Here is a 27,595-nt window from a genome sequence, read left to right as displayed (position 1 = left end):
AGGGACTGCCCCCCAACCCTCGCCCGCCTGCCCCTGCCCCGGGGCCCTGGGTTGTGGGGCCTCAGGGGCTTTGAGTGGTCAGGCCTGTCTTCCCAGAGGAGGAAAGGGGAAGAGAAATCCCCCGTGGGGGTTCTGAGTCAGCTGCACTGTCATAGTGGAAACAGCACAGCTTTGGGTGTCAGGACACTTCCCCTCTGTGGGCCTCAAGAGTCCTTGTTATGAGATGGAAATAACAGTCCTGCATAGGAAGTTGAGCTTCAGTGGCAGAGGGTGACAAAGCACTGTGTTAACATGCAGGTGTGAAGGCGGACACAGTCGGCAGACCCCATGGTGGTAGGCAGTCAGGAGTTAAGAGGCTGACAATATCTTGCCCCCAGCCCAGATGAAAGTCTTTCAGTTCCCTTAGTCACAAGTCTGAACTCTGACCAGTTGGTCTTTCGGGGACCAAGGATTCTGTTTGCCCATCAGTCACTTAACACTCTAGTGAGGCCCCTGCTGTCTGTCTAGAGAGGACATCTTGATTGGAGGCACAGTGTTTACAAGACTTGGCCTTGAGGGTGGGAGTGGACTCTCAGGATAAGGAAGGCCAGGGTGACCACCAAGCCCTGTCTGAAAGTGGACAGTGCCAGGCCAAGTGGGTGAGGCTCGCAGGTCACCTGAGGGAACACTGTGCTCTGAGCCTCTTACTCAATGTATCAGACGTATGCCACCTCCAAGTACATCCTGTTCCCATCTTGCCCTTGCGTAAGGTTCCGGGCTAGCAAGAAGAGGCCTGAGGCTCTGCCATGGACACTGATCCATCCTGGAGGTCCCGGACCCCTATAGCCTCCCTGGATGGGAAGGAGGCACTTTTCCCTCTCAGAGGCTCGTGCTCCACACGGGTGGGTGAACCGCAGCCCGCTCAGGTTCCTGGGTGAGCGGGGGCCAGCCTCTTTGTCTCTCTAGGCTCAGTGTTCCTGCCTGTAAAGTGGGGTTGATAACACCATTGGCTTGTCGGTAGGTTTGATGGCACCCAGGCCGCGCACAGGCTCCCTCCCGGGAGACGGGAAGTTTGGGGTTTGGGGGCGTCGCCGCGCAGCCGGCTCCGCCCCGCCCCTGGCCTGCTTCCTCCTCCTGGGACAAGCGGGCGGTGCCGTCGGCCGAGCCTCCAGCCCGGCGCCCGCGGGCAGCCCCCGGCCGCCGCGCCATGTCCGCCGACTGGTTCCGGCGCCGCTTCCTGCCGAGGGGACCGCTACCCGCGCCGCGGCCACCCCGGCCCCGCGCCAGCCCGGTGCCCTACCGCCGGCCCCGCTTCCTGCGCGGCTCGGGCTCCAGCTCTGGCACCGCCGACGCCTCGCGCCGCCCGGACGCCCGGCCCGTGCGCAGCCCGGTGCGGGGCCGCTTGCTGCCCTGGAACGCAGGCTACGCCGAGTGAGTGCCCGGCCCCAAACGGGCCCCCGCCCGAACGGCTCCCCTCCCCGCGAGTCTTATCCTGAGGCCGCGTCCCCCACCCCGCGATTCCGCCCGGGGTCCCGTGCTGACGACTGAGAAAACAGGCTCAGCTGAGTGAGGGATCCCGCGCCCCCGACTTGTGGATAACTCCCTCTGGTCCCTCCCCCATCCCAGCTCAGGTCGGGAAGGACCTGCCCCCTCAGCCCAAAAGCCTACCCCCTCAGGTTTCCAAAAGAGGTAGGGTCACTGGGCAGAGGTCCAGCGTTCTGGGCTTTGGAGAGTCCCTCCACTCCTCACACACACACATCTCACCCTGGGTTATGGCTGAGATGGGGCAGCGGATAGGCAAGGAAGCCTCACACCTCCCTAGGCAGCCTTGCCCTTACCTCCCAGCCCAGGACAGCAGGTAAGCTCCAGAGGGGCTGAGCCCTGAGTTTTGCCTTAGCTGTGAGGTCACTGAACAGTTTGCAAACTACCAGCATTTGTTTGTCCAGGTGTGTGTTAGGGACAGCACCGTGGCTATTGCTCCAGAGGGAGGGCTCCTTTCTATGTTTCAACTGTTCTCTGTGTCCATGGGGGCAGAGGTATGTCCCTAAAAGGGTCACTGATCACGTCCTGGCCTCAGAATCATCAACGCAGAGAAATCTGAGTTTAATGAGGATCAGGCGGCCTGCGGGAAGCTGTGCATCCGGAGATGTGAGTTTGGGGTTGAAGAGGACCAGGAATGGTTGACCCTGTGCTCAGAGGAGGTGAGTGCAGCTGAGCCTGAGCCCCTCTTATAGTCTGGGGCCAAGACTGGGGCCAGGACTGCAGAGTGAGGTTCTTGCCCTAGTGCCCCACTTTTGGCCAGGGAACAACTGGGGAGGCCAGGCAGAGCCTGATGCCAAGCCCTTCTTGTACAGTTCCTGACAGGTCATTACTGGGCACTGTTTGATGGGCACGGCGGTCCAGCTGCAGCTATCCTGGCTGCCAACACTCTGCACTCCTGCCTGCGCCGGCAGCTGGAGGCTGTGGTAGAGGGCATGGTGGCCACTCAGCCCCCCATGCACCTCAGCAGCCACTGCGTCTGTCCCAGTGACCCCCAGTTTGTGGAGGAAAAGGGCATTAGAACGGAAGACTTGGTGATCGGGGCTCTGGAGAATGCCTTTCAGGAGTGTGTGAGTGTGACCTTTGGCTGGGGAAGGAGGGAAGGTTTTACCCCCAGGGACCTGAGGGACTCTGGGTTGAGGGGGGCATCCCTGCACTTAATGGTGATCACCCTGGATCTTTGGATTGAGAGGATAAGATTGGGTTAGGTTGTTATTAAGCAGTCATCATAACCTCTCCTATTTCTCCAGCACCTCCTATTAATATGTACTAGGTGCTTTTACCTGTATTATCTCATTGCACGTCCTTTAGGTCCTTGGTTTCTCTTCCTCACTGTTTAGAATATGACTTCCATACCTCCCCAAGGATATATTTAAATCTCCTGACCACAGGGATCCTGGAGTCATAGCTAGACTTTGGGCAGGGACTGTCATGCTTGCTGGTGAGGAAGTGAGCTATAGGGTGGGGGTTGGGGACAGTGGCACGGTGGCAATACAGGCAGCAGCTAAAGCAGCCTTGGTTTGCCCCAGGATGAGGTGATCGGGCGAGAGCTGGAGGCCTCAGGCCAGGTGGGTGGCTGCACAGCCCTGGTGGCTGTGTCCCTGAAGGGAAAGCTGTATGTGGCCAATGCTGGGGACAGCAGGTGAGTGAGCCCTGGAGGGTGGGCAAGGTGGGGCGAGCAGACGGGCAGTAGAGGTGGGGGGAGAGTGAAAGGGGACTGGAAGTGGAGAGACAGAAATGAGGAAGATTGGCTGAGTTGTTTGTGTACTGGGCATGTGTCAGATGCCAGAGAGGGCAGGGACCTCAGGGACCAGGTCAGACGGCTGAGGCTTTACCCTGCAGGACTTAAGCAGTTATGGAGGGGCTTTGAGCAAAGGATTGGCATGGGCAGAACTGGCCCCTGGTGGTTGGAGGAGGGGCCAGCAGGAGGGAGGCCATGGGTAAGGATGGATGCTGTTCCACAGACCTCTCCATCTCCTCTAAAACTTCATCCAGGGCCATCCTGGTGCGGAGGGGTGAGGTACGGCCCCTGAGCTCTGAGTTCACCCCAGAGACTGAGCGGCAGCGGATCCAGCAGCTGGTAGGTGCCCTTTGTGGAGGGAGGATGTGGATGGAACCCCAGCTCCTGGGCCACCAGAGGGAGCCTGATCTGAGCAAGGCCTCCCTATCCCAGGCCTTTATCTACCCTGAGCTTCTGGCTGGTGAGTTCACCCGACTGGAGTTCCCTCGGCGGCTGAAGGGGGATGACTTGGGGCAGAAGGTCTTATTCAGGGATCACCACATGAGTGGCTGGTAAGTGAGGTGGGGTTGGAAACACTGGGGAGAGCCCTGGGGTCCAGGCTTAGCTGGGTGGCCTGGGGCAGTCCCTTTCACGGGGCAAGGTGGGCCCTGTTGGCCTGGGTTGATGCTGGGTGTGCTCCTGGTAGGAGCTACAAGTGTGTGGAGAAGTCGGATCTCAAGTACCCACTGATTCATGGACAGGGTAAGCAGGTCAGTGAATGGCCACTCCGAGAATCTCTCTTGAATCACCCCCTGTAGAGGCGGGAGCTCCTTTGTCCCTCGTGGGGGGCCTTGGCTGAGGTCCTAGGGGCTGCTCCAAGGTCACAGGATGTTTCTCCCTCAGCCCAGGCACCCATGGGTCACATTCCACCTCTGTGTGCTTTACGTGTACATTTTCTGGGGCTGTTTGCTATCACCTCACACCTCTATTACCTCCAGGCTCGGCTACTGGGAACCCTGGCTGTCTCCCGGGGTCTAGGAGACCATCAACTCAGAGTCCTGGACACAAATATTCAGCTCAAGCCCTTCTTGCTATCTGTCCCACAGGTGAGGGGGCCACAACACTTCCATCTGCCCAGAAAGGCAGACAACGCAAGGTTGGCGGGAGCTAGGGAGCAGTGAGGAGACCTCATACTTACATTGCAGGTGACTGTGCTCGATATGGACCAGCTGGAGCCCCAGGAGGAGGATGTGGTTGTCATGGCAACTGATGGGCTCTGGGATGTCCTGTCCAATGAGCAAGTGGCACGGCTGGTGTGGAGCTTCCTTCCTGGCAACCGAGAGGACCCACACAGGTAGTGTAGTTGCTGGGGATCTGCCTGGACCTGGGTTAGTATCAGCAGCAACATTAAGAAGTACTGAGAAGACAACACTGCAGAGGAGTCTGGCTAAGAACAGTTGGCCAGGACTGGAGCTACCTCAGGTTTCCTGGGGGTGACTGTGGGTCCCCAAATTCTCTGGGTCCATACTCACATGGACCAACCTGTGGCCCTCCCAAGCCCCACAGTCAGACTGCACTGCTTGAGTTCTCAAGTGTCCAGCACCACGTGAGCTCTCTCTGAGGGCTGGCCTTGCCTCTTTGATCTGGCCCCAAAGTACATCTGCAGGACGATCCCCACAGGTTCTCGGAGCTGGCCAAGATGCTGATACGCAGCACACAGGGGATGGACGACAGTCCCATACAGGAAGGGCAGGTGTCCTACGACGACGTCTCTGTGTTCGTGATTCCCTTGCACCACCAGGGCCAGGGGCACAGTAGCCACTGAGGATTCAGACACCGCATCCCAGAATCACTAAGAAGCCAGGTGCAATATGGGTATCCCTCCGCCATGGTCGACAGCAGGTCTGCCTGCCCCAGTCCCAGACCGAGCCCTGACCCCTGCCCATTTCAAGGCGCGCATTTCTACAAGGCGGTCAGAGCTGGAAGAATGTAGGGAGTTCCCCAGGTCCCTCCCTTGCCAGGCAAAGAACGCTACTGTCAATAATGTCTGGCAGAGTCACTTTACATTAGAAATCCATGCAAGGCTCCTCAGAGAGGATCCTGAACAGCCCCAATACATTATTCCCAAATGGGGACAGCTGGACTAAGTGCATTGGCCAAGGATGCCAGAAAGGGCAGACAGCCTGTGTTTGGATCCAGGTCTCAAATGCATGAATGTCACTGAAATCCTACTCTGCTCCCCTCTGTGCTGGAGGAGAGGCACGGGCCCAGGGGCTATAGTTGGGGGAGAAACTAAGGGGCAGAAGGAGCCCCAGAGGTGGCTGAGTGGTGAATGTCCTCATCACTGCTCCTGACCCTAGCTGGGTCTCCTGACTGCTCCTTTCTGGCCCCAGCCCTGCCCAAGGCTGATGCCTCAACAATGCCCTTTTGTTGCTTCCATCACCTCCCTATTAAATGTTTATGTGCAGAGAACCCTTGTGAATTGTGAATTGTGTAGCTTGGCATTATAGTACTTTTTGCTTTTGCTCGTTCTCTTCTTTAAAAAAAAATCAGTCTTAGCCTTAGCTCCACCTTACAAATTTGCCTATAGTCAACACTGTCTTCTCTGCAGCCTCCCTAGTTCCCAGCTTGGGATGTGCCCCAGTGAGAGAACTGCTGCCCAGGGGAACAGAAGGGAGGGTCCCCACTGCTGGCTGTGAGTTCTGGGCCTGAGGTACCACAGGGAATGCCTTTGGGATTTTTAAAAATGCAAATTATAGTAGTTTTAGTATAAAGTTTATAGTAAATTTAGAATAAAGCTAGACTTACTGACTGGAGAAAAGTTAGTTGGGGCTCCATAGCTTGCTGTTTGATGAGTAGCTTAGTTCTTCAACTTCCTTACAAGATCCCTTTTTATCATCCAGCACTGGCCAAGGCTCAAATGCTTAGTATTTGTTGAATTTCATAACCTCAGCCTTATCTAACTCTTCCCTCATCTACTCTTACTTTAGTTTACAATTGAGATTAATTCTTACCAGGCAACTCACAGCCTTAAACTGCAGCCAGAAAGGACAAGGACCACTAAGCCCCAATATGATGGTGAAACTTGTTTATTTAACACAATGGGGAGGCTCCCAGACCTTCTTTTCTGCCCATTAACTCATTTTAGACTCCATTTCCTACATGTTCTCTAGGGAAGAGATAGGATAAACTGAAATTACTCACTTTTTACAGTCATATTCCATAGCCCCGCACTTCTGGGCCTACCTCTCTGTCCATAGCTGGGTCATGACCAACTGTGGTTGGCCCCAGAAGCTCTGGGCAGCCTCTCCAGGACTCTAGTGAGGCATCTGGCAAGGACAACTGTGCCCTACCGCCCTGCAGTTTTACTTCCTATTTCTTCAGCAGTCCCCACCCTCCACTCACCCCTGCCCCCAGCAAAGCTTTGTAAGTGGTATCCTGTGCCTGCCAACCCACTACCCACATCAACTACTGAGCCAGCTCGCCCACAGTCTGCTTTGCTTCTCACATCACAAGGCTGAAGCCCAGGAAGTAGGCAATGGTAGGTCTCTCAACTGCAAACAGACCAAACTGACAGGAAGGACCACTGCAAGGGCAGCCACGCTCACCTGTGTGTTCATCTCTCAGCAGAGCCAAACACTGCAGTAGCCCTCCTCCTCCCTGAGCAGTCGTGTTGACAGCCTGTGCGTGGCCTGCCCCTTACAAGTTGGGACGCTCCCTCTGCTGCCCTCCAGAGCCTTTGGTCAACCTCTAATGACCATGGGCAAAGTGGCAGGCCCACGGTATTGCAGCTGAGGATGCCAAGCTACTAGTGAGTTACCAATTCATTGGCCAGGCAGCGGGTTACCAAGGAACAGGCCAAGCCTTCTACCAGAGTTTTAATTCCACTATACTTGCCCCCCTACAAGCTAGGGCCTAGCAAGATGAACCTTATTCCAGCTAGAGGTGCCAGTCTGATCAAGGGTTGAGGTTAACTGTGGGGATGAAAGGCAGCTTGAGGTATACACCAGATACAGCCTTTGAGGATCTCAAGGTTGGCTCAGGCCTGCCTTCTCTGGGTCACTCATTTCTGGCCCTACTGCTGATAAGAATGGGGGGGTTGAGGGACCCAGACTGCTATGCATTAAGAGCTGGATATAGGGGTTTCTCCCAACAGCCCACAGGCCTTAGTTACCAGAGGCAGTCCCAGCAAGCCCAACAACCTGTCCACAGCATTACAGTGAGTCCCAGTATGAGCCAGGAGGACTGACAGGAGACAACCCACCCCCATGCCCTCCAACTCTAAGAACAAGGCAAACAGTGCTCTGAAAACTCAACGGAAGAGGCTGCAGCCATAAAACTCTGTTTAAGACAGATAACATGGAAAAAAACGTTTATATGTTAAGTACAAAAAGGACATAAAATTGTATATACAGTAGAATAACAACTATGTAAACACACCAAAAATCTATATGCACAGAAATGTCTAGAGGAACACTTAACACCAAAAGATTAGCAGTGGTAACATCTGGGTGGTAAACTGATTCTTTTTAAAATTCCCAGGTTTTTCTTAATAAGCATTAATCATGACTGCAAGTTATGTTTTTTTCTAAAAAAACAAAAAATACCCCACTGGCTGGTGGTTGAGCAGTGCAGTGTCACTGTCACATATAAATCAGTGGCTTTGGCCCTGACTCATGAGAGCCTGGTGCGCCCCCCACCCCCAGAAGAACTTAAGCACCTCAGCTCCCACCAAAGGTGTCTTAGCAGCCCTGGTGCTCCTCAGGGTCTCTGACCCACAGACATTCCTCCCTTAATTCTGCCTTATTCCCACCACCGCATCATCTTCAGTCACTTCCAGCTGCATCTTTTCCCTTTCCTTCCCAACTCAGGAGCTGGCTCTGCAGCCACAGGTCCCCATAAACGGAAGCAGTGCAGTGCATATTTTCAAAGAACCTGCTGCCTCTGCTTCGAACACAGGAACTCAATACAAATCATTTTCCTGCGGATAGACAAGTCATGTGTGGTGGCTGCTCTGGGTACAGATACGTCACTTATGCAGGCCTTCTTGTTAACCTACAGTTCCAAGTACTCTCTCTGAACAGTTATTCCTACCATGAATTTTCTACCCTGCAAAGTCAGGGGTGGGCAGTTAATAGTTCAGATCACTTGGTTTCTAAAAGTCTCGCCACTCTGAGAATGCAGAGCTATAAAGAGTGTGGCACTGCAGAAACTGTAGATTCCAGTCTATGTCTGGCAAAGATGGATGCCCCTTGCCCTTAAATTTGAGGAACAAGCCAAAAAGTAACTGCTAAAAAAGCAAAAGAAAACAAAACAGTAACTGCTAGCAATTTGCAGCCTATTCCTGCTGCTGAATGGCGAGAGTAATGGCTTGCTTTTCAGCGGGTAGGTACTCCTGGGCAAGTCAAACATAACCTTGTTGGGCCTGTTTCTGGGTCTGCAGGGAATGTGTTACTCGCTTAGATGTTTGGGAACTTGGTGAAATAATATGCCACTTGTCCTGCTCTAAGAAGGCCATGCAGGGGAAAAGGTAATGAGTTATCTCAACGCCGATCAGGAATCCTCCCCAAGACAAGGCAAGGAAAAGAAGCAAGAAAGCAGACATACCAGGTAAACAGGAGTGACCTGTAATTGGCAAAGAAGCCTCAGACAAGCTGAAAATGCTCTGGTTCCAGCATCCTGTCCCCAAATGCTGGAAGCCAGACACAAAAGGCATGCAAAAGTGACTGTCACACACATATAGGCGCAGACAGAGCATCACTGGGCAAAAAAGGGGCTAATACTGTAGAGAAGGCCCCAAAGTGCGACTTGAGGAACACAAGGCAGTCATTCCAAGACCCTCACTTAGCTGCCATGGGGACAGCAAACACTCAAAAGCTTTGCTTTTGTTTAGTCTCCCGAAGGGTAAAAGGTAATAGGGAAGACTCACTAATACTTGTGGCAAACACTATTAGCAAGGATGCAGTCAGTCTTTCTCTGGGGGCATGGGACTCCATCTCCTTCAGCTGAACTCTTTGATACTTTTAAAATATATATATATATATATATATGTGTGTGTGCATACATATATATATATGTATATATGTATGCACACACACAATATATTTAAATGAAGGTGTACACACACTGTGCTAAAATACAAACAACAGAATCCCAAGTCATATATAAAAAGGCTAAATATAACATATAACACAGGCCTAGGCCAGCCCCGTGTTGGGAGCTGGGGAAAGGGTAGGATCATCTGGAGACTATGTACACAACTTGTGGTGGGCAGGGAAGGCATCAGTGTAAACAACTCGGACTCACTCCACAATACTGGCCCACAGGAATGTGTGATGGAGCTCATGTACAAAAACAGAGGCCCACCTTGCTTTCATACACAATCAAACTTGGCAGGCACCCAGAAGGACCATGGGTTTGTCTTGATGACAGGGGACCACACCAAGCTGCTGCTAGACCTCCCAGCCCTAGGAATTCACCTGCTACCCCTCCTCCCTCCCTTGTGGGCTCTTACCCTTTGCCCACCCAGAGCCTGAGGCATGGTCAGGTCACCCACCTTCACATGACTAACTTGCAAGACTTCCTGGAAAGCAAGGTCCTTCTGTATCTGTCCCTTTCTGACCCTAAAATACATGGACTTACTTCTGTAAATGTTTGGCACCTAAGTAATGCAACGGTTGTGGATAATGCCACAATAACACAGGGAGACCCAGTAACAAGACATGCAGGGTGAGGGCAAGGGGCAGTAAGCTGCCCTAGCATCTCAAAATCAGAACTGTGGCTTCCCATGCATTTATGGGGGTGGGAGAAGGGATGTGCAGAATGAACTTCACCGACTCCTCAGCAGCAAATACATTCAAAACTGAAGGCGTCTTGAGGGCCCCACTATACCCTCATCACAAGTCTGGTCACTCCTCTGGAGGAGTTCGGTGCAGTGACAGCTGGAAAGTCTGAGTCCCGATTGAGTCGGCCACACCAAGAGTCCTTTTGAAGAAGCTTGGCAAAGTACTTTTTTCTTTTGAGCAGATGTACAGCACATTCTTGGGAAGGCCATGTGGAAAGATGCTCTCCAGCCCAGTCAAATGATCCAATCCCACTATTATCTTAGTCCCCTCTGAGTTTTTTCCTACTTGCCACCCTCGCTGTACAGAAAACAGCCAAGCACCGTGCAGGTCAGTCATCAATGGTGGGCAACCAGAAGGCCTGGATGAAAGGAGAACATAAGTCAACTCTAAGAAACCAAGCTTCTCTCCCCATTGCTGAAGGTTTTCTTACCCCTCCCCCACCATCAAGGCACCCAACCCTAAAGTTGAAGCAGCTATGGCTGGTGGCCCTCCCTCCTAATCAACTGACTGGCAATCTATAAACAAAGAAACACTCCCCAATCTATGTGAAAGTAAGCTAGTTGTTTTTCCCTTCAACACTAAGTTCCATCACAGAGGTCCAGTGCTTAAAAAAAAAAGAAGTGCTCTCCGGGAGGTGGGTGTCTGGCTTCACTGTTAACCTACAAGTGACCTCAGGCAGGCCCTCTCATTCAGGAGCTGTAAATAACAAAGAGGTTGGACTGGATGGCTCTGTTGCTTTTTTTTTTTTTGACAGTTTTCTTAGTTAAAAAGAAAAAAAGAGATGGAGCAATGTATTCTGAGTAGGCTAGTAATGAAATGCCTCATACCCCAATACCTAGACAGGTTTAGGAAATGCCAAGAGGAAGCTGAGGTTGAGGCTGATGCCAAGAGGAGGCTGAGATTCACTGATACTTTGTTTTGCTCATGTTGTCCAGGAAGAGACAGGGGCCTGGAGAAAATTCTAAGTGGTGAGCTGTGATTAACTAAGAATTTATGATGAACTCAGCATAACCTGAGAGGAATGGAAAAACTGAAAGTTTGCAGCCACAAAAGGCTGGCTCAAGGAATTTTAAGAAACCAAAAAACTATGAGGCATAGCTCCTGGTAGTCTGGACATAAAACCAGGAGCCAGAGCTGACCTAGGATCTCCCAGGACCTCAGAGGTGATCCCAGATCATGGAAAGAAAAGTAGAAGTGAAAGGCCAGCTCAATCACAGATCAGATAACAGAGGCAAAATAGGAGGCCATTAGCTGACAAACATGAACTTGGGTGTGTGTAACTGTGCCTATTTAAAACACAACTCACTGTGCTCACTGAAGGACCCCCACCCCAAATGAAAAGGGCCCCTACGTGGAGGACATCTCCCATTGTTCACATACCATGTTAGAACAAGCGCTGGCAAAGGTCATGAACTTGGGGTTGAACTGCAAACAGGTAATGGGGCCTGTGTGTTTGCCATCCAATACAGCTACTTTTATACCACTCTCTCCATTCCAGACATGGATCTTGCCATCCTCCGAACCTGAAGAGAATCATCAAGGCATGTAACAACAGCTCAAGGCACACTACAAAGACAAGTGGCAAACAGACACGGACTGACATCTTGAAAGCGGCCAACCTTCAGGACCCAGCCACCAGCAGAAATGGAGAGGTGTCAGGGAAGGTTTAACAGGAGGCTTCCTGTGTGTTATTTTTGATCTGTCAAGAATCCTCTGTTCCTTATCAGTTCCTGACTACAGGAGCAAGCAGAGCAGCACGCCACTCCCAGGGCTGAGGAATGCATGCATTTCCTCCATTTGTTTTCCTTTTGATATGGACCATATGGTAAAAGTGATTATTTACAACCCTCTTTCTTTTGATATCGATTGTCTTCTAGCTTTATGACCCCTATTACTCCTTGCTTCCTTGGTAATTTGTAAGACTGGTCTTTTGATCTTTATCTTTGCTGAAAAAGCTACCTTGTAAAACAATATATATACTCACACAATGTTGAATAAAGCACCCTTGTTCCATCAGAGCTTGGGTCCCTGTGTCTTTCTTTCTCTCTCTTTCTATCTCTATCTCTCTTTTTCTCTGGCTAATTCTCTGCAGCGTGGAAACGTGCTGAGCTCACTTTCTTGCCCAGGCTTTCAAGACCTCCTCTAGAGGACGCCCTGTGCCTCTGTGAGCAGTGCAAGCCCTGTTTAAGGGTTTTATTGGTTCTCTGCGTAAACCAAGGAATTTTAGCCTCTTTCTCTCTTTTACTTTCTTATCGTCAACTCCGGACCACCAGGTTCCAGTCCATTAAAGGACTCCAACAGAGAGAGAGTGAAGGCAGTGAAGAAAAGACACTTTAGGAACTGATCTAGACTCTATTCTCAGGCAAGTGATTTCCCCTCTAACTTCAGTTTTCTCATTTAAAAAGGGGGTTAAATACGATCACCCTACAAACATCTATATTAAGGTGATTCAATGCAAGGTTACAACAGGAAGTGAGTACTATCAGCAAGACAGTGCTTGTAGGACAACTCTATGCTGGTCTAGAAGACCATCCTTAACACTCATTCCCAGTAAAGAAATGCCAAGTCAGGACAGTTTAAAGACACAATACTTTTGACACAATGTGCTACACAGAAATCTGAAAATTTCTATCAAGAGGATAATAAATGGTATCTTAATTAGTTATAACCAGCAAAAGTAACATAATGCACAGTATCAAAGAAATAACCCCTAAAGAGGATAAAGGAAGCTTACCAATCATAATAAATTGGGAGTCTGGAGTAAAGGAGGCCTCCAATGTGACAGCCTTGCTGTTAGCATAACCCTAAAAAATAAAAGCAGAACAATACTCGTTACAGTGCCATTAACAAAAAATAACTGCCTACAAACATTGACTCCACATACACATCTTCTTTTCTGTTAAATACTCTCTCTCAATGCACAGTGCTAGCAAGGTTCCAAACTCGGCTACCACCCTTTACAATTAATTCACTCCCAACTGCATGTTCAAGGGGGCTAGAAAATGTTTATGGTCAAGAATTATTATATATCTAAACACCAAACTTGAGCCACTGGGTGAGAAGTAAATGTCTCAGAATCCAAGAGAAATAATGTCAAGTGCAGGAAGAAAATGCCAGTCCATGCCTTTAACCAAGGACAACTGCTGGTCTCCATCAACTAGCTAACATAATTCTCAGAAGGGATGACCACAGAAAAAAGGTAAGAACATTGGGAGAAAAAAAAAGCTCAAAAGTTGTCAGCTTACCCCAAACGTATGCATCACCACTCCCTTGAATGCATCGATCAGACGGATGAAGCTGCCATTGGTGGAGATGAGGATGAGCTTGCCATCATTGCTGAACTTAAGTCCTGTCCACTCACAAGTCCGATCATACTGCATCTTAAATGTTGCAAATGGCCCCTGCAAAAGATAAAGACAGCAGCCTCAGGCCCAAGGCACATCAATTATTCCTTCTGCCAGAGCCAAATCTCATTCTATCCCTTTAGATTCCTTTGGGACTAGGGAAAGCAGAGGATTAAGTACTGCTCTGATGCTTTCTAAGATCTACCACATACCTCCTCTAGTGTAGGAAAAGGCTCTTAAACGTCCATCTCACCCTTCAAAACTTCCATAGTATCAAGACAGTTCAAAGATTCAAAGATTTACCTTATCAAAAGAGCGAAGATCATAAAGTTTGACCATTTCAGAATTGACACCTGCAGCAAAAATTAATCCTTCTGGATCAAAAGAACAAACTGGCTTGCCCTGTAGATGCATGAGACCCTAAGAAAAAAGAAATTTTTAAAAAAAGTTAATGAACCCAGGATTCTACCAAAAACAAACAAAAAACTAACTAAAATGAAGTTTAAAAAAAATAGGTCTCCATGCAATTCATTTCAGATCAACTCTACAATTTCACAGACACGGAATTCAAATAAAAACAAATCTCTGGAATCTAAAATCTATAGTTCAGAGTCTCCAGGAAAACTGCTTTTAAAACACTAAGGCACGGATCATAATAAATATGCACTCTATTAAGGTATTAACTCAATTATCAGTCACCTACCAGGAAAAGAAAAGATTTTCTCCAAAATTTAAAGACTCTGGGATTCCACAAAGGAATCAGTGCTTTCCCCCTACCTTGAGAGGGAGCACTACTGATAATGCTTACCACAGGAAACACTTAAAGTGTAACTGTGAGGCAACATTACCTGGCAGTTAGGAGAGCGGAGATCCCAGAGCCGAATGGTCTTATCAAGAGACCCAGAAATGAAAGTGTCATCCACAGGTGACATGGACAAGGCCACCACCCTGCAATGTATCAAGATAAATAGGAGTTGAAGCAAAATATCTGCAAAAATTATATATGAACTCTAAACCACTTGACCTGCCTACCTATATATATGTTCTCCTAAAAACGTTATTTTAAGAAACAGACATACACAAGCAATCTGGAATAATCAAAGGCAATTAGTATAATTTAAAAAGCAACTTAAAGCTACAACATAAAAATATATGACTCCAATGCAAATCAAATCATAATGAGATAACACTTCATACCCACTAGCATAGCGAAAATCAAAAAGAGAGATAACAAGTGTGGGTGAGGATGTGGAGAAATTGGAATCCTGATACACTGCTGCTAAGAATGTAAAATGGTACAGTTGCTTTGAAAAAGTTCTACACTTTCTCAAAAAGGTAAACATTCCGTTGCTAGGTATATACCCAAGAAAAAGGAAAACATGTCAAAAAAAAAAAAATCCCCATGCGTCTGTCTTCATAATAGCATTATTCATAATTGCTAAAAAGTGGAAACAACTCAAATGTCCATCACCTAATAAATGGATAAACAAAATGCGTTATCACCACATAGGAATATTATTTGGCAATAAAAAGAAATGAAATCACTTATTCATATTAAAAATGCATGAAAATAAAAGGTCAGGCAGAAAGTAGATTAGTTGTTGCCAGGGGCTAGGAAGACGGAAATGGGGAGTGTTAACGGATACAGGGTTTCTATTTGGGGTGATGAATATGTTCTGAAATTATACAGTGGTGATGGTTGCCCAACTCTGTGAATATATTAAAAACCACTGAATTCTACACTTTAAAAGGATGAATTTATGGTATTGAACTATATCTCAATTTATTAATAAAAAAATTCCTTAACTAGAGGTTTGTGGGTCCAATAGGTCTGACAATCTATGTTTCTAACATGTTCCTAGGTGACGGTGAGGCCGATAGTTTGAGCACCATACCTAGAGAGCCACAGGCCTGTGCTAACAAGCCTATGCTATGTTTCTGATATGGGTCCCCTTTTATGGTTAAGAATCACTCACTGAAAAATACTTTTTTTATGAGCCCAAATACTCATCTGGGCTCTCTTTTCCCCTCTGCTCATGTTCTTGCTCTGCCATGCTCTGCACTGAAGATACCCACCATTTCCCCAGCATTTGGGCCCAGCCTATAGAGAGGACAGCATGTGACTCTGCTTTACCTGCCTCTTGGAGCATGCCAGAGCCCTAACCAGGGGAGTCCTTGAGGAAGCCCTTGTGAAAATGGACACTCAGATGGCGCTTCCTTCTGGGTGTTATGGAAGAGCAGCTCCACATTCTGGCTTGGCTAAAGAACACTTCATAGACAAAAGAGTGGGTGTCATAGGTGAAGATTACAGAGGAAATGGTGGTGGTATACTGTTTCATTTTGACAAAGAAAAATCTGAAGTTAAAAAATAAGGTGATCAAGTCACACATCTCATTTGTGATTGGATTTTTTAACTGTAGAAATAGAGGAAGTTCAAATTTTAGATGACACTGAAAGGGGTTCAGGAGGTTTTGGTTCCATGAGAAAGAATTAAAATGTGTGCCACGAACAGAAAATGTACTTTCCCTGCCCACCCCCCAAAATCTTCCAGCATAACTAAATTACATTTGCACTAGATCATCAACTTAAAAATTTAAAAGATACTATAAGCTGGAATCAAGATTGCCAGGAGAAATATCAATAACCTCAGATATGCAGATGATACCACCCTTATGGCAGAAGTGAAGAAGAACTAAAGAGCCTCTTGATGAAAGTGAAAGAGAAGAGTGAAAACGTTGCTTTAAAGTTCAACATTCAGAAAACTAAGATCATGGCATCTGGTCCCATCACTTCATGGGAAATAGATGGGGAAACAGTAGAAACAGTGTCAGACTTTATTTTTTTGGGCTCCAAAATCACTGCTGATGGTGATTGCAGCCATGAAATTAAAAGACGCTTACTCCTTGGAAGGAAAGTTATGACCAACCTAGATAGCATATTTAAAAGCAGAGACATTACTTTGCCCACAAAGGTCCGTCTAGTCAAGGCTATGGTTTTTCCAGTGATCATGTATGGATGTGAGAGCTGGACGGTGAAGAAAGCTGAGCGCTGAAGAATTGATGCTTTTGAACTGTGGTGTTGGGAGAAGACTCTTGAGAGTCCCTTGGACTGCAAGGAGATTCAACCAGTCCATCCTAAAGGAGATCAGTCCTGGGTGTTCATTGGAGGGACTGATGTTGAAGCTGAAACTCCAATACTTTGGCTACCTCATGCGAAGGGTTGACTCATTGGAAAAGACCCTAATGCTGGGAAGGATTGGGGGCGGGAGGAGGAGGGGACGACAGAGGATGAGATGGTTGGATGGCATCACCTACTCGATGGACATGGGTTTGGGTGAACTCCGGGAGTTGGTGAAGGACAGGGAGGCCTGGCGTGCTGCGATTCATGGGGTCGCGAAGAGTCGGACACGACTGAGCGACTGTACTGAACTGAACTGATAAGCCAAAACTTCCTGGGAATGCTGAGGCGGTAATAAAACAGAGTGAGGAGAATGCATGTGGACATGTAATTTTATGTCCCAGTATTCAGGTCAGAAGCTCAGAGGAAGTCTACCTTGGCACGTGGCTCTGCTAAGAGGCACAGGGAATGCAAGGAGGAACAAGACTTCCACTCTAAGGAAGCTTAACTGTCTAGCCCAGACAATTCCAAGAGAGGGTCAGAGAAGGCTTTCCGGAAGCAGCTGCACCTGTGTTGAACAGGGTTTCAATGGGAGTGGTCTTTCTGGAAGATGCCAGATAGGAGAAGGCATGAGGTAGTTCAGGAAGCAGTGCAAGAGTTCACCTCAACTGGAGTGGCAGGAGATAACATTGGGAAAATGGGTCAGACAGAAAAGAACCTGACTCCAAGGTTTTTTGAGGGAGGCTGTTGAAGTGGTCAGAATTGTTAAAAAAAAAAAAAACAAAACAGAGGGCAGAAGCAGGATAGTGAGTGATAGGGAGATTAGGACTTGACAGTAATTTACCTGAGCAAGGATAGAAGCGAAGGAGTAAGTATGGAGGAAAGTGACACATGAGGTTAAACCTAGGTATTATCAACAGGATTTAACAGCTCACTGAATGTGAAGGCAAGGAAGAAGCAGTGAACAGACAACAGAGGCTTTGAGTTGGGAGAACTAGAAGAGACAGATGGAAAAAACATAAGGCAGACAGAGGAACTGGCCCAAGGAATTTAACGAAGGATGGAGTATCAGATCTGTCAGAGACATCTGCAGAGATGTGTATAAAACTTGTCGGTGTGAAGTCCAGTCTGAAAATCATAAGCTTAAAATACTGATTTGGGAAGCCATCTGAGGTGAATTAAATCAGTGATGGAGTTATCTGAGAAAATACCAAGAAGAAGAGAAAAAAGCTAGGGTAGAACCTTGGTTACTTCAGAGTTAAAGGAGAAAGAGAGGCCAAGAATATCAAGAACAGAACCAAGATGGAAAGCCAGAGGGGGGAAAAAAAAGTTTTACTGAGAGGCTGAGTGCCAAAACAAGCCCCAGGCAGTGTATTTTACCTGGAGGCAGCAGGGAAAGGGGAGTAAACAGCTTGGCTTGGATGAGAGAATTAAACAGTGAATGAATATGAGGAGGTAGAGATGGGAATATGCAGATTATTCTTCTATGTCTGACAGTGAAAAGAAGTGGGTGATATTCTCAACCAAAAAATTCAAGGTAAGGAAATCTGTAGGCAGCAAAGGAGATGGAAGAAAGTAGAGAGGGGTTGGTTTTCTCAAGGAAGAAAAAAACTACTTCTTTTTCAGGGAAAGGTTGCTAAGGAAGAGAGGAATTTAGGTGGAAAAGACAGAAGTTGAAAAGAACTCATTTTGGATGGCCTTGACTTTCTCACGAAAGGAGGGACAAAGTAAGAATCAGGAGGTCAAGAAATTGGGCAAGTGGGAAGATTGGACAATTTCAAACAACTGCCATCAACTCTCAATTACAGACAGTATGTTTGTGAACATTAATTTGACTACAAACAAACAAAAACATCTACTAGTCACAAGCCATTCTTTATCTGAACTACACAGTAACCAAAAACTGCCACCTCTTATGTTCAGCAACAAAGAAAATGCCCAGCCCAATCAGAAGTGCCACTGAAAACAGGGTGTTCTCCGCCCACCTCTTGTGAGGGCTCTGAACCACTCCATGTTGGGTTACTGTACATTTGCAAAGAAAAGTACCAGTGATTAAAATAGCATCCAAGGGAAACTGTGTATAACATTCAACCCAAACTTGAAAAACTGGAGGAAAAATACCAGGAGAATTGGGATAAGAGACAGAGAGAAACCTGCATTATAAAACTGAATAAGGAAACAAGTTTCTTAACTTTCAAAAAGTAACAAAGGACAATTTTATTTATTAATTTTGCATTCTCATAAAGATCTTCATATGGAACATGTTTATGTAGAGCAGGGGCACACTGAAATGGGGGCCACCTATACAGAAAGCCTCAGACATGTAAATTATCCTTTCACTGAGGGATGTCTGATATTTGAGATCTCTAAATGCCAAATGCAATTTATACTATATAGGTTTCCATTGAATATCCTTAGTCCATACTTTTCCTATTAACGTTTTAACTGAGGTTTCAGTTCATCTATGAAGTCCTACCCCTGCCTCTACAACTTTGATTAATCTAGAGCTGACTGTTTAGGAAGGGTTAACAAGAGAAGATTTAAGAGATATGCCAAGCAGCAGTGAGAAACTAGCATCATTTCACTAACAAAATCTCTCCACTCATTTATTCTCTGGATAACCTATCTACTTTTTTAATACCTGTGTCTTACCTTTTGCTATGTCCAGGAAAGTACCTGATATATTTGTTGTCGTGCAATGACAGGTAACGAATAGTATCTGAAAGAAGACAAATATCCTATTATTTTTAAATAATAATTTACTTTGCATTTTCATCTTGAAAAGACAAGGTAAAAGAATTCACTGTTCTCCATAATTCAAAGTCTGAATAAACAATAGTGAATAACTCCTTTCCACAGCACTAGAGATTTCACATAACTCAAAAGCAGAGTTCTCAAGCTGAAAGCATACAGAGCTATGTTTAAAAATCATTGTTGTTACCAATCTTTGGCTTCTGCATAGTTATAATGAAACTTATCCCGCAAATATGCCCCACCACCCCCCAAAAAACTCACAACAGTTTCAGTACCCACAGAATGCAAACCTTAAAGAAAAACATATGGCTACTGACAAAGCAGGCTCAAAGAACTAAACAGCCATACTGAGCTGCAGATCAGGCTGGACTCTGGCATATTTTTCTCCAGCATTCTCCAACAGCATGTCAACCCAACCTTCACCTCATCTGAATGTAAACTGAATACACAATTTACATTAAAATTAAATAAAATGGAAAGAGAAGTAAAGTTCTATTCCTTTTCTAATTAACCAACTATAATGGTCCCTTATACAGAGAAGTGAGTTAGAAAGTGGCCAAAAGAAGAAATGAGAAAATTTAGATTAAAAAGCCTGCAAGATATTTAAAAATCAAAGTCATGAACTATATACCAAGTCACAGGTCACAGCAGTGAGATTTTTACAGTATCAAAGAAAGGAATCATCACAGAGATCTGTGCTTGGAGAAAATAAGAAAAATAATCTTAAAAACCAAATCATTCCTTCTGAAAAAGTAAAACAAAACACGATCGTGCTGGGAAGGGAATGAAGTACCATAAAGAATAGAACTGGAGAGTACCATGCTTCTGACAAGACTAGGAATAAGAAACAATTGTTGAAAAATGTAACAGGCAATAGGGCCAAAATACAGAAAAGGAAAGCACAGAAAGAACATTCTGGAGGTAAACGGTATACAGGAACAAAGCGGTTGAAAGCACAAATTCTTTCCACTGGTTCACAGGGTTACCAATAACAGGGAATTTAACCTGAGAGAGGGAAAAAGGCACTCTGTTCCAAACTAAACACAGTTTCCTTGAAAACACCTTCAAAGTTCTCGAGTGACAACTGTAAAGTATTCCTGACTGTCCTACTGCGAGGACCCACTCACCGGCCCTGAGCAGAAGCAACCCCCCCATTACCTGGTCTCCCCGAGACGGGCAGGGCGTCGCAATCCTCTCCGCCCCACTCGGCAGCTGGCGCACTGTTCCCGGCAAGGCAGTGGCCTGTACAGTTATCTCCTGTACCGGGTGGTATCATAGACCCTCAAACTGTACAAACTACTACCTCAGCCTGGAATCAGGCAAAAGGATATGAAGCGTTGGAGCAACTCCTCAGGATGCACTTGAAACAGGAAAGGCAACGTCCTCACAGCAGAGGCCTGGCAGCAAAGCTGCAAGTGCTACACGTTTGCCTCATCTTGCACCATATTTGGAGAATTCTCATTTAATCACCCAGAAAAACACCCCAACAGGAGAAACACCATTCATTCAGATGATCACAGAGATATTTCCTCAAAATCCTATTTTATATTCTTGTCCAAAAGTATCAATTGCACTGCTTACTTAGAAAACCACTTCTGAAATAAAGGCATGAAAAGTACAAACAATATACTTACTAAAAATCAAGTACAGAAGTCTCATAAAAACAAAAAAAAAACTTCTACCCATCTGCTCTGAGATAGGCATAACCAAAATAGCAGTCAAAGCAACCTTGGCTGAATGACATTAGAAAAATCTTACTGCTAAAAATGAAACAATCAATAAGTCAGTGAGATTTAAAAAAAAAAAGAAAAACCCAGTCCTAACATGAAAATGTTATAGCTCAATTCCAAGATAACCTGTCAACTGAGAATGATCTATCACAGAGGAAAAGCAGGTAAAAACAAAGATACTTTATTAGAGAAAGAATTTACAATTCTAAAAATAACTATTATTCTTCAAAGGCATTAACTTTATTTAAAGAAGAAAGGGGGTCCAGTGGTTAAGACTGGAGTGGCAACAGTTAAGACTCTGCGCTGCCAATACAGGGTACACAGGTTTGATTCCTGATGGAGGAACTAAGATCCCACATGTTGCACACATAGTATGGCCAAAAAATTTAAATAAATAAATAAATGGAAAAGGGGATAAAATTCAGATCAAAAATGTCCCTGGAATCAAAGAAAACTAAGGTCAGTATATTGTCCTTTGTGACACAGACCATCAATAGCTTGGACAATACAAAAACTCTTCTAAGGTCTACTAAACAACCATACTTGAAATTATCTGTGAAAACTTTTCTCAAATCTATATTATTTTCAACAAGAAGGCAGCACTGTTTAACACTTGGTGTGTGTCAAGTGTTCTTTTATTTCTTCTGAAAGTATTCTTTCAGGTTTCAAGAAGCACAAACTGTAAATACAATTCGTAGCTTCCTATTTCCACTCCCCACCCTAAACTAGAAAACTTTCTTTCTCAGTTTCAAGTCCTTCAAAATTACTAATGGCTTGGTTCCAGCATCTCTTCAGTCATAATGATGTTAGCACAGCAAACATCACAGGAAAATTTAAAATAACTATAATCAAACATAAGTGGTCAGAAAGTTTCCATAAACCTTACCTAACAAAGGTAATCATGACCATTAACTTGCTAAAAAGAAGCTTGCTTACCGTCTATTTTGTTAGAGCTGTAAACGACAGTATTTGCTGCATGAGTGTATCTGATGAGATCCACACCGTATTTCTTGCTGTACAGGGTTCTCTTTGGTCTGCCAAGGAAATGGACAGAGAAAGACAACCATTAAAATCTTCCAACACAAAAATCTAGAATCTTCATGTAAAGAGAAGCACTTGAATGATGTGGGAAGGGTGAAGATTCCTGGTAAGTCCTAACACTGAAAAGAAACAGAATTTCTTCCAAAAGGGGAGGAAATAAACAGAATCAATCAAGTGCAACAGCCTGAACCAAAAGCCAAAGTTAGGAAGTAGAAGTAAATCTGAGGGCTCAAATCGGCCTTTACTACAGTGTTCACAAGTAAGCTTTGAGAAGTACATCTATTTGAGAAGAAAGACACACAAAACAATCCATAACTTACAAGAAAGAGGAAAATGGGAATATGTCACACCAGTGAGGCCAGAACTTAAGCCATTCACTTGGAAAGATGCTCTTTCTTCAAGAAATGATTTATCAAAACTGAAACCAGGTGCAAAACTGCCTTTCCTAATATAACCTAATATTTCCATCCTCTCTATCTTATAGTTCCAAAGCACATATTGAGCCTTTTACAGACAAACCTAACTCTCTGTATCAAAACTAGTCATTAGTTCTTTTCTCTCTACTTGAATGTAAAATCATCTATTTCTAAGCTTGAGGTTATCAGTCTATTTGTTGAAGTTCCTTAAACGTTGTATCTTCTTCTACAGAATCTTAAAGATCAAGCTGAAACTGATCTCATCAAAATATTTTATCAAAAACTTCATAATATTCTACATTCACGTACAGAAGGATTTCATAAATCCTATACTACTGTTTACCGAGAATTTATGCAAAGAAGTTCACCCTCTCAATGTAAAAACCTCTTGAAACCTAGATGCTAAACAATCAGATGACTCAGGGAGCTTTAAGAAGTCAATTTGCACTTTCAATTTTTCTGACGTCAAGGGTTTCCCTACATTAAAGCTATTTACAAACAAGACTTCTCACTCCAAATGCACTGAATTTTCCCACTCTCAACGTTTCCCAAAAGATGAGTTAATAAAAAAGATCACTTTGAATGCTACCTTGTTGAGTGCACCATCCTGGGTTCTGCCATGTAGTTACTATGTGTTAACCGGTGAATGAGAGAGAGAGAGTGAGGGAGTGAGGGTGCACGTGAACATGTGCTTACTCTCAAGACGGCTGACTATGCGCTGACTATGCGTCTACCAATGGAAAGAGAAGCTTACTTACCTCAGTATTGAGCCTACAATAATGAAGACAGAGCCCGAAGAACCAATGTTAAAGGGTATGGTCTAAGGAAAATATTCAGTTTCAATTACATATGGTCTATTTGTCTGAAATATATCAATAATACTAATCTAAGGTTTTGTGCTTAACATAATCTTTTACCTCATATCATTTTCTAGTTTGAAAGCTAGATTCTAATGCATCCATTTCAGAGGACTATGCACATTTTTTCACAAACATTGTGGTAAGCTTCTTTGCACATACTATGATTCTGGTGATTAGGTAAGAATAAACAATATTAAATCCTACTCTCTGAATAATTCACATCATCTACCACAGGTAATATCCTTTGTATGCTTTCATACTAAACAAACAAAAATCATTTGGGACTTCCCTGGCAGCAGTGGGTAAGACTGTGCATTTCCAATGGAGGGTTCGAGGGTCTGAACCCTGGTAGGGGAACTAAGATCCTGCATGTCTTGTGGTGCACCTCCCCCTCCGCAAAATCACTCAGTGGATGAACTCCTATTATAAAGAAAGTTTCAATGAACAGTAAACACAGAAAATATTAAGCACAAAGAATTTTGTTTTAGCTATTTTCAAACTCCCAACATTAGTACCATCTAATACAGATACTGTGCTTTCCAAGGAAATGTTACTTTTCTTTCAGTGTTGGTTTGACCTACACTAGTGGCAAATTTTTTTCTTCACGTTACCACTTAGGATCATGGACTCCTTGAGGCTAGAGAAGAGATCTGACCAATGCCACATACCTAGTCACAAAGCCAGACTAGAACCTGTCTATCAGATCACTCTCTTATCACAGATCACCATGAAACAAGGTCACAATTCATATGAGAATATTTTAAAGCATGTGCTGTATACTACTGTGTCAATATTACATTCTCTAATTTGGATAACTGTACTCTGGTTACATAAGAAAACATCCTTGTGCTTAGGAAATCCATGCTGAAGTGTTTAGGATAAAGGGGCTTGATATCTCTATATTACTACCTAATGATTCAGGGGAAAAAAATGCACATATATATCTGTATATACATACACACATATATACACATACATATATGTATGTAAACATAAACATTTACATAGAGACAACAAAGAAAGCAGAGCAAAAGGTAACTAATTATTGGATCCTGGGAGTTCTTGGAAACAATGCTGTAACTTTTCTGCAAGTTTGTAATTATGTAAAAATGCTACATGAATGAATGGACTGAATTATGTTATAAAATTAACATTTTACTTATAACAAGAAGGACTTCCAGTCGATGTCATTTCTACAAAGGGGTGGAAATTATGCCGTATTTGGAGACAAACTTTGAAGAAGTGCTTTCACAATTTTCATTTTCTTTGAATGAAGATACAGCCCTCCATCCTCAAGTTCCAGGGAGAGGTTCTAATCTGTGCACAAGCACTAAGCATTTCAAACAAGTCAGCTTCAAATTTCTTCTAGCTCCAGAACCCCACCACCTCTATCTCCACCCTAGCTTTATAACTGACTCTATTCCACGTTAATGCAAGTGGCCAGACTTGAACAGAAATGAATAACGTTGACTCACATCACCACTCAGCATTGGTGGAGCTAACAATTCTCTTCCCCCAGGACCACCACTATAGGCCACTCTTCCACATACTGCAGGCAGGTCCAAAGCCAGTTACATAATACTTTTTCACAGCCCAAATAGGAAAAAAATGGGGAGAACAATAGAGTTCAGACCAATACCTCAGATAACCAAATTCACAAATGAAGAGACAAGTTCTGAAAGAAAGTTTATAGAAGACATCAGTTTAAACAAAACAGACAAAAGGAACGGCTGGAGAAAGTAAAGAAAAACCCAAGGATTCAAAAAAGAGCTCACAATTTGGCAGGGACATGGAGAAAACAAGTCTGGGGCAGAGCTGAGGAAAAAGGGAAAACGGGGGAATTGGCAAAATGCTGTGCTTTTAAGATTCTGCAGAGATACAGATGTGTTGGGTCGCCAGAGGACTTGGGACAACCTGGAAATGTCATGATCAGACTTAGAATTGTGGTAAGTTCTAATAGACTGTAAAGTGTAATTTAAAAAACGAGTATAAGAAGAAACACGAAATTGTTACACGATATTTTCTTTGTTCTATTAGGAGGTTCACATTCAGGTCGGGGATGGGACGGCCAGGTTCGTCTGTGTCTGGCAAAAAGTAAAAGTTTCAGATGCCGTTAAAAAGTTAACTATAAACGTAGGAACCGGGGCTGACGGAGTAAGAGAATTATTTACAACAGAAAGGAGAAGACAGGGGGCCCAAAGAGGCACAACAAATAAATCCTGACAGGTAACAACTGCAACCCACGCAGCCTTCCGGCAAAAACACGGCGGGAAGCTGAGGGGCAGGGGACAGGCGATGGGCCACGACTGAATCGAGGTCACCGAGCAGAGGGCAGAGAACTGCCTCTGCTGAATGAGGCAGCCGAACAGCCTCCAAGGTTCTGCAAGGGGGCCACAGCCGACGGGCACCGAGGACGAAGCCCGACTAGCGGAAAAGCTACCAGCTGGGGCCGCGGTGGGCGGACCCGGCGTTTAAAGGTCAAGGTCAAGGTGGGATTTAGCCAGCGATGCAAAAGCACTCTAAAAGGAGACGGAAGGCAGACAAAACAAAAACATGATTATTGTTATCGCCATCGTTATGAAGAAAAAAAAGGTCTCCCAGACGGCTTCGGAGGGGACGCGGCCCTGGCAGGAGCGTGTGCAAAACAGGCCGCGAGGCCGGACCCGGGCAGAGAGCGGGCCGCGGGGCGAGCGCAGGGCCACGACGCCGAGGGCGGGAGGGACTCAGACCCGGGCCCAAGGCCACCGCTGCACTCACTTGCCCTCCTGGCAGTCATAGAGCACGATGGAGTCGTCGTCGCTGCTCGAGATGACCGTCTCGCCGTTGGGGCTGAAGTCGAAGCAGTTGATCTTATCAGAGTTTTCGCGGAACACCTTGGCGACGCGGAAGCTTCGCAGCACGCTGTCGGTCAGCTTCATGGCGGCGGCTGCCTGAGGCGGCGGCGGCGGCGCAGGGCCGGGGCGGGGCCCGGCGAACGGGCGGGCTGCCGAGGGGCCGACCGGGGCGGGGCGGGCGCCGCGCCGGCGGCGGGCGGGAGAGCGGCCGACAGTCGGGACGCCTCCTCCTCTTCTTCCTCCTGCTTAAGCAACACTCTTTTGCTCGGACTGTGGGGCCTTGCCGACCGTTCCTCCTCACGGTCGCCTCAGGGCCAACCGGCGCGACGCCGGTTCATTGTGTCCGCCATCTTGGGACGACAGGCAGAAGCCGAGGGCGAGGAGCCTCACCGCGGTGCCAGCCGGGAGAAGGGGCGGGGCGGGAACGGCGGCGCGAGGCTCGGAGGCGGGGCGGTGACGTCAGCGCGGCCGGCAGGGTGTGGCGTGGCTGGGTGGCCCCAACAGGCGATTCCCCGACCTGCTGTGGGGCGGGAGGGGAGGGGACTCCCACGTCCTTACCCCTTGGATTCCAAGGCCCCGGGTGACCCGGAGCCGCAGGCCTGTATGCGAGCTCGCCACCGCTAAGAGACTCAGGCGCCCCCTGCAGGAGCCCCGGCCGCAGGCCCGGGGACAGCAGGTACTGTGAAGGTGGGCTACGCCCCAGGAGGCCTGTTCTGGGTGTGAGTCATCGCTGGCCGCTTTTGACCGGTGGTCCACAACAGACAGAGGCAGATTTCAATTTCTGTATTTTTTTTTAAGGTGTACTATACGTTAGATTGCATAAATTTTAAGTGGATGAATTTTTTTTTTCATTTGGTTGTACCTTCTTGTGACGACCACCCACAACTTTTCTTTCAAAAGCGTTGAAAGCTTTTCTTTAAAAGCTTCTTTGAAAGCGTTGTAGGGCTTCCCTGGTGACTCAGTAGGAAAGAATCTGTCTACTAGTGCAGGAGACACAGGTTCGATTCCTGGTTTGGGAGGATGTCACATGCCACAGCGCGGAAGAGCCGGTCCTCCACAATTATTGAGCCGATGCTCTAGCGCCTGGGAACCATAGCTATTGAGCCCAACTACTCAGGCCTGAGCGCCCTAGAGCCTGTGCTCTGAAACAAGAGAAGCCACTGTGATGAGAAACTCCTGCACTGCAACTGAAGAGTGCTGTGCTTAGTCCCTCAGTCGTGTCCGACTCCTTGCGACCCCATGGACTGTAGCCCTCCAGGTTCCTCTGTCCATGGGGATTCTCCAGGCAAGAATACTGGAGTGGGTTGCCATGCCCTCCTCCAGGGGATCTTTCCAACCCAGGTATTGAAGCAAGGTCTCCCACACTGCAGGGATTCTTTACGGTCTGAGCTACCAGGGAAACCCAAGCCTGCTGCA

At 46.3% G+C, this 27,595-nt stretch overlaps 2 protein-coding genes across 9 annotated transcripts; one reads left to right on the top strand and one right to left on the bottom strand.

The window, feature by feature from the left end:
- Positions 1-1,115: 1,115 nt before the first annotated feature.
- On the top strand, positions 1,116-12,101 carry PPM1M (protein phosphatase, Mg2+/Mn2+ dependent 1M). Of its 7 annotated transcripts, none has more exons than XR_014064056.1 (10): positions 1,116-1,410; positions 2,057-2,180; positions 2,334-2,588; positions 3,048-3,160; positions 3,514-3,598; positions 3,692-3,810; positions 3,945-4,000; positions 4,237-4,344; positions 4,444-4,592; positions 11,582-12,101. XR_014064056.1 is itself a non-coding variant. In XM_081525187.1 (10 exons), the coding sequence occupies exons 1-10, from the start codon at positions 1,187-1,189 to the stop codon at positions 11,751-11,753; spliced, it is 1,413 nt and encodes a 470-aa protein (XP_081381313.1). In that variant the 5' UTR covers positions 1,116-1,186; the 3' UTR covers positions 11,754-12,101. The 7 variants fall into 7 exon arrangements, 5 of the variants coding, with proteins under 5 accessions (XP_081381313.1, XP_081381314.1, XP_081381316.1 ...); XR_014064055.1 differs by lacking the exon at positions 11,582-12,101 and adding an exon at positions 4,919-5,710; XM_081525187.1 differs by having other exon boundaries at positions 3,945-4,008.
- WDR82 (WD repeat domain 82) lies at positions 7,594-26,551 on the bottom strand. Of its 2 annotated transcripts, XM_081525194.1 has the most exons (9): positions 26,103-26,551; positions 21,965-22,062; positions 19,197-19,263; positions 14,276-14,375; positions 13,731-13,847; positions 13,329-13,484; positions 12,818-12,887; positions 11,464-11,606; positions 7,594-10,441 (listed from the first exon to the last, which is right to left on the bottom strand). In XM_081525194.1, exons 1-9 carry the CDS (start codon positions 26,261-26,263, stop codon positions 10,412-10,414), a joined length of 942 nt encoding a protein of 313 aa, XP_081381320.1. In that variant the 5' UTR covers positions 26,264-26,551; the 3' UTR covers positions 7,594-10,411. The 2 variants fall into 2 exon arrangements, with proteins under 2 accessions (XP_081381320.1, XP_081381321.1); XM_081525195.1 differs by lacking the exons at positions 19,197-19,263; positions 21,965-22,062; positions 26,103-26,551 and adding an exon at positions 14,625-14,791 and having other exon boundaries at positions 10,015-10,441.
- Between the last annotated feature and the right edge of the window lie 1,044 nt (positions 26,552-27,595).

The sequence above is a fragment of the Giraffa tippelskirchi genome, chromosome 9 (genome assembly GCF_054371585.1).
Source record: "Giraffa tippelskirchi isolate mGirTip1 chromosome 9, T2T-mGirTip1v1.2.pri, whole genome shotgun sequence".
NCBI classification, from domain to species: domain Eukaryota; kingdom Metazoa; phylum Chordata; class Mammalia; order Artiodactyla; family Giraffidae; genus Giraffa; species Giraffa tippelskirchi.
This window is presented reverse-complemented; position numbering and strand designations above follow the sequence as displayed.